The sequence below is a fragment of the Augochlora pura genome, chromosome 4 (assembly GCF_028453695.1).
Source record: "Augochlora pura isolate Apur16 chromosome 4, APUR_v2.2.1, whole genome shotgun sequence".
NCBI classification, from domain to species: domain Eukaryota; kingdom Metazoa; phylum Arthropoda; class Insecta; order Hymenoptera; family Halictidae; genus Augochlora; species Augochlora pura.
In genome coordinates, this window is record NC_135775.1 from 16,136,088 (window position 1) to 16,149,057 (window position 12,970).

The 12,970-nt window shown below is 30.5% G+C and overlaps 1 protein-coding gene across 6 annotated transcripts; it reads right to left on the reverse strand.

The window, feature by feature from the left end:
• Positions 1 to 1,390: 1,390 nt before the first annotated feature.
• LOC144468867 (uncharacterized) lies at positions 1,391 to 11,236 on the reverse strand. 6 transcript variants are annotated; one of them, XM_078178645.1, is made up of 5 exons: positions 10,844 to 11,236; positions 10,538 to 10,731; positions 6,091 to 6,925; positions 4,751 to 5,233; positions 1,391 to 1,710 (listed from the first exon to the last, which is right to left on the reverse strand). In XM_078178645.1, exons 3-5 carry the CDS (start codon positions 6,384 to 6,386, stop codon positions 1,416 to 1,418), a joined length of 1,074 nt encoding a protein of 357 aa, XP_078034771.1. In that variant the 5' UTR covers positions 6,387 to 6,925; positions 10,538 to 10,731; positions 10,844 to 11,236; the 3' UTR covers positions 1,391 to 1,415. The 6 variants fall into 6 exon arrangements, with proteins under 6 accessions (XP_078034771.1, XP_078034774.1, XP_078034772.1 ...); XM_078178648.1 differs by lacking the exon at positions 10,844 to 11,236 and adding an exon at positions 9,557 to 9,609 and having other exon boundaries at positions 10,560 to 10,806; XM_078178646.1 differs by lacking the exon at positions 10,844 to 11,236 and adding an exon at positions 9,557 to 9,612 and having other exon boundaries at positions 10,538 to 10,806.
• Positions 11,237 to 12,970: the final 1,734 nt, after the last annotated feature.

The window sequence follows — 12,970 nt, forward strand, 5'->3', positions numbered from 1 at the left end:
ATAATTTAAAGATGAAGAAAAATTATATTAACATTTTTAACATCAGTTTTATCTACCCAAAGTTGTGAGTTTAAAAAATATTATATTTTATATATAAAATTATAAATTAAGTTGCAAGTATTAAAAACAATTATATTCGGCAGACTTGGAACTTAACGGAGATCAATACCAAGATTGTTCAATTTTCGTGAGCAAGTCAGAGGAAAATTTGTCTACTGTTTTTATAAGTTCTACAATTTCTTGATAATATTCGAATGCAATAATTGGAAGATTTTCCTTGTCCGTGTTATCCGCCCTCCAGTTTCCGCAATATCGATCTTTAAAATTGTAAAAATGTAAATACTTTCGAAACAATGCGATCACTGAAGAATGTGTTTTTCTTGGAATTATTCAACTGTTGTTACAAATTTGTTTATGTACTGCGAACAGCTTACAAGTAGCTTGCAATAGCGTTAAGGTCACTTAGAACGAGGTTCAAACGCGTCTGAATGAAATAACGTCAAGGAATCCAAGCTCACTGCCTCTCTGCAGAACCTTAAGAACTAGGTTGACAGTTTTGTTCACGTAATCCTCGCAGATGCTATATCGCACACAGTTCCCGGTAGTTACTATATAAACATGTAAAACAGCGCGGTCTTGGCACTTTTCGATATGAAACGAAAGAAGCGCGTTCGCGCTACTTGGCACTTCTCCTCCGGATTTTTTGATATGACACGCGACGTTTAAATAGCTAGAAAAAGTCTGGAGAGCAGGGTAGTCGTGATAGTTAAGTCGAGACTTAAGTTGAAATCCCGCTTGCCTGAATCTTCCTTTCCCTCCGCAATTTTATATACGTACACAACGAAGAGTTCCAATGGGTTCGAACAGAAAAGCTTGCAAGCTCGTGATAGAATTACAACTTTCACCGAAGATCGTAAAAAAGATTTAAGTACAGTCAAATGTGCGAGCCTCTGGAACTTGCTTGGTAGTCGATGTGTTTTTCGAAGAGACGGAGGCTCATCATTCTGGAGCTGATCAAACGCGCTTGCAAGTTTGTTTTGGACGGTGTCCGAATCTGTTCGAAGATTTCGTTGTATAAATATATACGTTCAAACGCGTTTAAACAGAACGCTAATATTTCAGCAGTTTCAAGACTTTAAGCTGGACGAATTACTTCCCATTATCGCCGTCAATTCGTATACCATAGCAACAAACCGAAGGAATTCAATTCGTTTTAAATGTACTATAATATGTCATCCCATATAATAATTAACGTTCTGTACATGACTTTTGAATTTTTCAGTTAATAACAGTTACATCTGTTTCTCGTGACTTACTGTACACATCTTGTTACTGTCCTGCATAACGAAAGGGTTACACACCTTTACGTAATAAATTATTTGATTAAAGATTTAATAATAAATATTTGATTTAATTTATTCAACACTATCAACAGTAGCAGTATCATCAAGAGTGTGCAGCCAATTGAAGATCATCATATTCCTTTCATATTTCGACAATTGATTCCCACGTTCTCTTTCCACGTCTTTGATGGTCAGAGCATGGTTCCGTTCTTTTCGTCCCAATAGAGCAATTCCGGTAATAGTCGATGTACCAGGAACTAGCAAGGTACTGCTGGAAGTTTGAGCCGCACTTGCCGCAGCTTCTAATTGATCCAGGTTAAACTCGCTCTGCGAAAGCCGTTCCAACGCGCGATAAGTTGTCAATAATCTGAAAATCATAAGGGCGTTCTATCAATATTCGATGTTCGTATCTCATTATAATACTTTCTCTACCTCAAACAAACATCGTCCAACGGATACGCGATTCCATTTTGCGTAGAATTCGAAAATGCTTAGCATGTACATTTTACTTAGCGAAATGACCCATCGCATTTGAAATTACTAGCAAGCAATGTTACACGTTAGAAAGTTACGAAAAAGTCCAGTTTATCCGGTGATTTCGTTTGACTAGAAAATGAAAAATTCCGTTTCCAAGTTTATAAAAATTGCTACGTATTCTAACGGTCAACATGCCCTCTAATGACAAGGCTTAATATGATCGGTTGAAAAACTAATGTAAAGTATGACTAACTTTGCTGAAAAATACTGTTACGATTTTCGGTGACACTACGGAAGCTCCTAATTCTTCACGCTGGTAAACACATTTTGTTTATAAACTAAAGCTCAATTATTTATTTACAAATTAATGTAAAGCTAGTGAATGATTGTGATATAGGTCCGACTTCATTGACGTTCCTCTTGAATCTGGCAATTCTTCTTCCGTATACAGGGTTAATAAAATTACTCGATCACTTTGAATAATTCACTTGTTTTTGATAGTATAAACGAACGTTGAAGTAAACATTGCTTCGTTTGATGGGACCAATGTCATGATAAACTAAATATTTTTCTCAAAGTCAATACCTTCTGTAATTTTAATATCATCGACGTGTTTTTTTTTAATGTAAGTAAATAAAAGAACTTGATCACAGTCAATATTTCAATTGTTTTTAATGTAATATGTAATTTGATTATTATATGTGATATTGCCAGATCGTTTTTACTGTCGTCTTATAAAAACCCTAAAATTCGATTATGGTACCATAATGTGTCCAATTGCAACCAACGAAGCGTAATCTATAAAAAGAAACCAAAAGAAACTATTTTTTTCTTTTTAGAATATATTTAGTATTTTTCTACTCAATTGCAGTACGAAATATAAAATAAGTGATTCTAAAACTATGGCAGTAACTAATTAAACGTGAAAAATACACTGTGAAAAATTATTAGATCTCCTACGACTGTTACGATACTTGCTCAGAATTGCGGTTCGCATGTACTCACGGTTTATGAAATTAGAAAAAAAGATCTATTGAAACTCCAACGTCAAGGCGATCTGTGAAATCAATTATTGGGCTGATAAATAATTCTTGATTTTTATACCACTTGTTATACCACAACTACGCGTTGTTTAACCCGTTGTTGAACTAAATTAACGACTCTTTAAAAACTTTGCTCATTGCTGTTATTCAAGAAAATTAATAGTTGCTTGTTAGTATACTACTGTCAGCGTACTTACCTGATCAACCTGCATACGGTTATTGGTACAAAATTCGCAGAAAACAGAAATATCAGTGTCTATCAAGCGCTGTATTTTACTTAGATAGAATTCTGCCTGTTTCTTTTTCGTTAACACGTCGAAAACCATTTAATCTTAAGTTTTGCAAGTTATTCTTCTTCTCAAACGCATTATGGAATAATATTTAAAAAGAATACAGGTCTTTTCATAAATGAAATTTGAATAATAATTATATCGCGATACAAGCAGCATAAAGCTTATAATTGAAGATTTCGAAAACAAAGTGTGAATCTTAAAATTTTTACAGTAGGTTTCGAAAGAAGATTCGGCATCTAAATTACGGTTACAATAGACTAAATTCTTAAAATTAAAAATTGTAGTTTTCAACGAAATCCAGAATGATGTTTTTTGGAGTTGTGTTAAACACATCAATGTATGTATATAAGTATCATCTACTGGTTACCAATACAGAAAATTGGAGTTGATCAATGTTATTTAAGATGACTATACTATACCATTATTTATGTTATTATGTATATATCAGTATTTAATTTAGTTATGAGATTAAAGTGATCCTGCATGCTCTCTTTTTACTTTCCACGTATAGGAAGTGTTGCGATTAAGTATGGTAGATAGCAAAATGAATGATTCTATAAACCAAAATAGAATGAAATTTAAAATAGATGAAAATGCTGTTTCCTTCCTTCGTTTTCAAGTGACAGCTCTATACATGTGTCAGGAACTACAACATATACGATTAATATAAAAAAAGTCGTTGAATAACAATTATTTTGCTTCAAACATCTATAGTTATAAGTAATACTTATAGGCGACCGAAATTTTGTTTCCGTTGTTCATAACTAAACTGCGGATTGTTATGCAAAATAGAAAAAAGAATGTCATCATCTCTCGTATCAAACAGAAATTAAATAAAAATGTATTTCATTTTTTAATGATGTTAATACAGTAAAAGTGTTGCTGCAGTATTTAAATTTTTTTCTTTACCTTTCACTGTTCTGTATTTCGTTTATCCATTTTTGCTATAAATGCATAAAATACACAGTCTATTCATAACTATTATTGTTTATGTTAATTGTAATTAAAAATGCAATAAACGCTTTTATGTTACTAATCTTCTTTACAAAAATATTTTTAATTACTGTTACTTTTGGTCTTTGCTATATATAATGGTTTGGAAACAATATCTTCATTGTAATTTCATTATCTCGATTGTTGCCTGAATTTTGCTTGTAAGCTGAAACACCTCCTCCTAAATTCTACTAAACGCGATCGAACATCATTTATATAAGGTGATCCACCTAAGTGTAGCTACCTAAATATCTTGTTCAGTTGTAATGATATAAACAATATAGTGTATCTTTTTCTCTCTTGTCTATTATAAAGGAATTTTAAAATACTCTTTAACTCACAAAATTAAAATCAAACCTTAAAACTTGGTACACAAATATCATTTACTGTATATTCGTCTTTTGATACCATTAAAATGATGTACAAAATATTTCTTGTATTATCACAACCAAAGAAGATATTAATTGCTACCATTAGGTGGACCACCCTACGTAGAAAGTAGTATGTCTTCAAACTAGGTAATGTGAATTTGTGTTACCATCAGATTTAAGAGTTTCGAAACATTCCGTACATAGAGTAACAATAAAAGTTGTGCATTTACCTTCGACGTATGTAATTTTGACGAACTTTTTTATTCACGGATCTGACCAGATCTGCTCCTGTGAAAGGTACTGAAGGTAGTGGTGGCGCAGGCGGTGGTTGTGGCGCCGATTGGGATGCAGCTGACTGAGTAGACAAATTTTGCTGACGTTGTTGTTCCTGTGCAGCCCCTCCGTGAGGACTGGGAAGCTGCGATGTAATAGCTACGGGTTCACCAACTGCGACCCATGTGCTACAAGACCTCGAAGCATGATCGAGTCTGGTATGCTCCAAAAGCAAAGTACTTCGTTGGGCAGTGTCTAAGGTCAAGGCTGAGACTGCTGTTCGCAGTGCACCCGTGTCCAAAGCATCCGGACTTGGTAACTGAGAGACATCACTTGTACTGAAGCTTTTGCGAATGCCAAGCGCAGACGAGAGCAACCCGCAACTACGAATCAGTTCGTTTTCTTCTTCGAACCAAAGAATTTCTGGTATATCTGCAGGCCTAAAGCATACCAAATCACATACAGTAAAGACTCTCTTTTTATCTGAAGGCTTATTTTTGTAATATCCTGATACCGAAAGTTCTATTATCTAAAAATTTCATTCAAGTTTTCTACTCGGCGATAACGTATCTAAGTAACACAATGATTAGATAATAAAACGTTTGGATACTAGAATATTGTAACTACTGTACTGCATTAGCCTTTATTGTACAGGGTGCCACTTAATTATGTATTTGAAGACCATCTTAACGAAATTCTTCATACTAAGATTAGTGGATATTGTCACAAGTAATTTCCTCTAACATTGATCTCAGTTTTAATAATTTAAGGTCAAAAATCGAAATTCTTTTACATTTATATAAATTACGTTATTTACAAAAATTTACAGAAATCTAAATTTTACAAAGTTGATTCGAAGAGGATACGATGTAATAAAGGAACTTCCATTGTTAGTAATTGTTATTTTATCTTTATAATTACAGTAGCAAAGAAAAACTAAAATTTCTTCGATTAAACTGAGTATCGACGCGACTATTTTTGTGATCTTGACTGATTAAGATTATAAAAATAGTTCCTAAACCACTGGTTCTACAATTGAAAAAGTAAGACAAAAGTAACTTTTCGGAGTTTAATTGCATGATTTCTGAAGTATGTTCGTTTCCGTTATTGTAGGTGGGTCTATTCTCTTTATTTGTCTACTGGGGTATGGCTACGTTTGATACAATTAGTGATGGAAAAAGCAAGTAATCCTTCAAAAACGTAACAATTTTCTCAAATTCAAGAGAACGTTATTGTATTTGAGTGAAAAAGGATTTATAAACGAAATATAGCAAACGTATTCGCATTGGGTACACACCTAGTAGTTTGAATTTGACGGAAATCTGGTTTCGGTGATGGACCTCGACCGGTGAGATGCACGTCGGTGTAAGACTTGAAGGTAACCAGCCTATTACCAGCGCCCCTTAATTCGCTTGCTATCGAGGAAACACTAAATAGAGAAAGGTCTGTTGTGACACTTTCATGACTCGGTGATCTTAACATTCGTGGAGTTACTTGAAGTGCAGGACATTGTGTATTAGTTACACTATTGCAACATTGTATATGAGCCACCACTGGTATCGGCGAAGACCGTTTTCCTTCGCCCTCGGACATTTTGAATTGGTTCACTTTTCACTACCGAGATTTTTACTCATAAGAACGCAGAGATTTTTTATACCGAATATCACAATTGATAATCATTCTCTTTTATTTGAAATAATACTGGAATTCAGTAATTGGATTTTTGATTTAACTTAAGACTTCTAGGCTTTTAAGAAAAACGTACGACAGTTAAGTACTTCCAAAAATACTAATATATTTTATAAACTCGAGATCGACCGTTGTTACTTGTAATGGATTACAAAAGAAATTGCGAAGGTTTACTTTGTCCCACTTATTTTGAATGAACCATTGAATTAAGAATTTACCGAAATAACAGAAAATCATTGTTCAATTTAAATCGTTATAATTCGGTTGATTAAATTTCGTGCTTCACAGTAGATCAATAATCATGTTTCTAACTCTGTTGTTATTCATTTTGTCAAACAATTCATACGAATTGCGTACGACATACTGGAACTTTGAAGCGTCGTGATACTCATGTTTCGGCACGTTGTAACATAATTTACACGTCCATTGCCTGCTTGATATACCTGAAAAGATAATAAATACCGTAATGTTATCAATATCTAATTAAATCAATATTGTGCAATCTTGATGTATGCAGAACTAGGAATAATCTACGTAATATAAATTGTTTTACACGTGTCTCTGAACTATAAGTAGTATCGTCATTTTGCTTATAAATTTATGGTACTCGTTTGGTTTTCAAACAAATCTCCTACTATCCTCGACGTTGAAGAATGTGAAATATATTATATATAGCTATTTATAGTTATTATAAATATTGTTTATAACCGTTTAAAAAGTGCAATATAATGTGTTAGATATTTTTAATTACATTTTTAACTTTTATGTATATAATACCAGGTATTACATGTTGACAACTACTACAATATTTGAACTATGGTTTTTAAAGAACAGGTGCCTCCTAAACTTTCGTATTTCATAATTCAAAAAGTATAAAAGATATCAAGAAACGAATTACAAGATTTGTATTAGCGCATTGAGTTTTACAAATCCAAAACAAAATGCTTTCCAATATTTTCAACAATAAGAACTTCATTAACTTTAGAAATATATCTCGAAAAATCTAAGTTTATTTCGGAACCCTATCCTTTAAGATAGTACAAACAGAAATAAATTTTTCTTACATATCTACATTCGAAAATTAAAGAACTATTAAGGTATACTTTCCTTACATGCGTCAACACACAAAATAAAAGAAATAAATAAAATAAAATAATGGAGTTTATTAAAAATTCATCATTAATGTGCACAATGAAAAAAATCATATGTTAAAGGATGAATATAAATACACAATATAAATATACAATGTGATGGTGAATAGAAAGCGTTAGAGTGCAGAAGGTAACTTTATATGTAAAAATAATTTGATAAAAAGAATGAAATTTTTTTTATTTGAGATTTAATTTTCGGAAAACTAAAATTAAGAAGAATTCAACAACATGCGCTACTGTGCAGGAATATGTAGAAATGTCTATTCATGCCTTCCATCTTTTTTCTGATAATTAATGTACCGTCAATATGTATCCGACACGCCTCGTAATACAAGCATCTTCGTGTAAGCAGGTCTATGTACGCAACAAATTTTTCAATTCGTTTTTTAAAAATTTCTATTTTTTATCACTTTACTTTTATATATATAATCACTTAAGATCCGATTATGCTAACTAATCCGTGATGAACTATACTGCATAATATATTCCGTCTAAAACAATGCACTTTATTATCTTCTCTAGTTATTATTGTACGAGAAATGTATCTTGTGTAATTTGGATGGTTTTAAATAGTGAAGCGAAAAAAAATCATATTTAATTCTTTTTTTTTAAATTGTTGAATAATTTTACAATCTAATTTGTAATTTAAAAATTAGTATGTTATTTGTGGGTGTAATTTCAGCTTTGAGAAACATTATTTATAAGATTAGTTAGAGAACATAATTAGGTTGTCTGTTTAAGGTGAAAAACTTTTGTATATTCATATAAAATATTATGTACACGGGGTGTATGTTATTAAATTGTTGTACAAAGAAGAAAATGATGTTTACTATTGTTTTGTGCTTGTGATTTCCTAATTAAGTCATTCAAGTAGCTAGATACGTTTGTACAATACTTTATTTTTACTTGTAAGATTTATTTGACATGTAAAACTTAGGACACCTTGTATACATATTATTTGTACATTGAAAACAAAAAGAAACAAATAGATAGAAAAATAATAATAACGTAAAGAATAAATTTTTAATAATAAATACAAACAATACACTTTCGAAATACTTAAATATAAATTAAAAAATTTAGTAATTTATTTCAAAATGAAAGTTCTGTTACAAAGTTTTCAAAAAACGCGGGAAGTTTTTCCACAATGAAAATTGAAATCATTTCGTTCTTTTACGAAGTTACGATTATTTTCATCATATCACTCTTCTTTTAGACGATCGACGTATTCCAACAAATTTTATCGAATTTTATATATTACAATTCTGCTATGATTCTACATGGTTCATAATTCATTTGTCCATTACAAAACCTTAATCATCTTTTGTTAGAGACGCAGCTTCGTGCTCGTGAATAGCACAAGTATAGCAATGCACACTTACTGATAGAAATCTCTTTCAGGTTGCTTACAGTCTAAAGAAGAACTAAGAACTTTGAATATGTTAAAACTAACTTTGCTTTTACAACTAGTATACTACAAGATTTTTATAAACAGACTAAATTTAAAGTTACATTACGGAAACTATAAACATTTCATTAAACAGTATCATAAACGAATGTACAAACTCTTCTAAAAAACTATACAGTCAGGTGATATGTTACAGTAAAGATAATTCAAAATCACTATTATAATAATACAAATCATAAACTAAAATATGATAAATGTAGTCTTCATTCATCTGTGTTGTCTTTTATATTAAAAATGTTAAAACAATTAACTGTTTCTGATGCTTTAGACTGATTACTTTATATACTTCACTGAATTAATAAAGTTAGTTGAAATTATAATGCGATAAAATTATACTATAATGCTTAAATAAATTGTAACGTATATAACCCATCTTTCAATGAAATTTTTACTATAAATGCATTCTTAGATATACTCTCATTTTCACTAGCAAAGTCACAGAAAAAAGTAATTACTTTTGCAAGATAAATACTGCTCTGATTGTAGACTACACACGCTGAACAATTTTCTGCTAAAACAAAAAAGCATTAGTTGTGTAATTTTCATAATGTAAATATAAATGCTAATACAACAGTTTATATTTTTAAATTTGGTGTATTATAGCTACACTGTACTACATTGTCATATAACATTAATATTGGTGACTTCGAAATCAAGAAAAAAATCTATTGTAATATTGTAGCAGATAGTATGTAATAGTTGGAACTCTGATAACACTTTAAAAAGACATATAGCTCATATAATTTGTTTTTTATTCATTCATTTATACAATCACACACATTAAAAAAAAATAGATAATTCTAATTGAGCTGCAACTTGTGATTAACAAGCTTCTAATATAGTCTAGCTAAGATCTTTAACTTTAGTTCATGTAAAGTGCGTACAAAAAATGAACTAGGTAAACTTCATTCATCTATAACTAATGAACTAAGATAAATATAAACCCAGTATTATAATGGATACACAGAAATCTATAACTTCTAATGCAATTTAGATAATGGATAACGGTAACAATTTATTGAACTGCTAAATTTATTTTATTTCTATATATTTGTATCGTACTAGCAATTTCAATTTCAGCTTTCATATGTTACAACTATTTGCAAAGATAAAATGGTTTACTTTGAATTTGATGCTCACTACCTGAGTGGTAAATCTTTGTTTATAATATTATTTTTAAATAATATTGATGCACAGTGATATGATAATTTGACACTTACATGGTATTTACAACAACATAAAAAAAGGGAAGATTTATATGTGTACTAAAAGTATGATATTCAATGACAGTACTATAATCATGGATTACATGTCATCATTCAAAAATAATATAACAAAAATATACATGCATTATTTTATTGAAACATTATCTCACACGATCAATTTTCAAGTGTGCATTTCCTGCCTTACAACATTCACTACTTAATGCGTCTTACTTGAATAAAGTCGAATTATTACATTGATTGAAGTTATTATTGCTTCGAATATGTACTGCTGTCGTTTCACGTCACAGGTACTTCAACGACCTCTTTGTCCTCCTATATTTCCGTCCAGTATTTTTGTTCAATTTTTAATAAACAGATGCAATCACTGTACGTTACATGATCGGATGGAGGATAAGGTTAAAATTCTAAATGTTAGGAAACGATATATTAACCGATGATTACTTCTCATAGGCTAGGGTAGATACGTCGAGGTCGCTTATTGCACAGGCGTCGATCAATAAAAACAAGTAAAGGTACCTGTGTAGCTCGTGAACTCTGTCAACGAGGAATGTCAAATAAATTTTCAATATCAATAATTTTTTATGTTGTCTTCTTGTTTTTTATGAAATACTTCCATCCATTCAATAATAGAATTTATCATTGCATGCGTACATACAAATCATTTATACTTATCATTACAGAAATAGGTTATAATCAAAATAAACGTCATTTAACATTTTACGCGTTTTATATTACAATAGAAGTCTTTTAGTACCTGAACGCGCTATTATTTAAACTTTGAATGCTTCCGCACAATGTAGAACACATTCTAGTTAGCAGGCAAAGTTTTAATATATTCTTTTACCGTCGCAAAAACACGATGACTTTCGTTGTAATTCTGGAGAATCTAAATAATTTCTGCCAAATTCTTAAAATCGCTTGATTTAACAAAAATCTACGCGATTTTAAATTCAATACCATGCAATATACGCGACAACGATTTCTATACGAATAGTCACCATTTTGTACCCATAGCCGCCATAATTAAATGAGACATTAACGCGGTAATTTACTGCAAGAATAATTAAGTATGCGATACTTACAATAATTCGGAGTAATAATAATCAATTTCAGTTACAAGAAGATATGTTTCTAATAACTTAAAAATTGTACAGAGAAATATATAGTTTCAAGAAAAAAATTTTCTTTCACTTGTGAGATTAAAATGATTTCAAATATGCTTTATTTTATAAGTCGGACTTTAACAAATCACAGTAAACATATCCATGATTATTTCAAGGTTACAATAATTTATACTATTGAAAAGATTTATCGTATAATATTAAAATCTGTTTATCAGATTTCTCTCAAGGAAATATTAATCACATCACAGAAAAAGAAACTGTTATTCGTAAAATTTGGAAATGTATATTGTTCTGATTTATTGTGATTAATAGAATAAATGCATTTTCATTTATCTTCTAATAATTATCATTAACTTAAGCAATTTTTATATTGCAAAAAGTTATACATTTGTATAAAACAAAATACTTCCACTGTCAAAATATATTTAAAACATTTTTTGCATTGTTTCACCTTTAACTTGTATGTTCACCTTTAACTTGGCAATATTGCACCCAGTTTTATAATTAAGAAAAAACAGAAATACTGAATATGTTTTATGCCTATTTATTTCTTTTTATATACGCACGATTTTAATTCTGAAATCAGTGTTCAAATTATAAGTAAAGACTGAAACCAATTTTTTCATATATCTTTAGACGAATTATTTTTGAACCACCATTTTGTGATTGTCATGCAGTTAACAGGTAGACTGACTGAGTTAGGCCTAACAATAAGTCAGATATGGGTTATTTTTAAGACCATTGTAAAATCGATGTACAGTAATAAAAGCGGAAGACGTTGGCGGTTTGACTCTACTGATGACATATACATTTCGTCGATAGTAATTCTTCCGTGTACCTACATATGTACCTCTTTAACAATACGTTTTGTTTGGCAGTGACCTTCCTATGTGAAAATATAAGGTGAATCTCTTTTGTCAAGATATAATGGTCAAATTTAATTTTATAAGTGAGACCATGCATTTCTTGTTAAATTACTTGTTATTTCTATTTAATAGAAAAGCAGCAATTAAAATGAACATTTGATGTGGAATAAGTTTTATAACGTTGTGCATATAAAATCGCAAAAGAAAATGGAACGAAACTTTCCAATGGCAGTCTAGATTGGATCATTAAACACCGCAGGAGGAACATTGTTCATTGAAAACAAATGCATACATGGAGACAATGATGGGTCTGACAGGCTGAGGGATGATATGCTATAAATAAGGGGCTTAGTTGTCGAATGTTTCTCACGCTATACCTTTGAATCCAATGTACACAGCCTTTAATACTTCTTATTTCAGTAAATTTGGTACTATCTTTTTCGAAAACTATTCAAAAACGTGTATTTTATACGTAGTATGTATGTGTGCGGACCAAACTAATTAAAAATATGTTGTGTAATATTATGATATTTAAATTTTTATATAGAATATATTATAAATTTATGATACAATAACATGTATATATTTCTATCGAATTATATAGTAAAATCTATGTATTTAGATAACGTTTTGTATTCGACAAAATTTCTTTC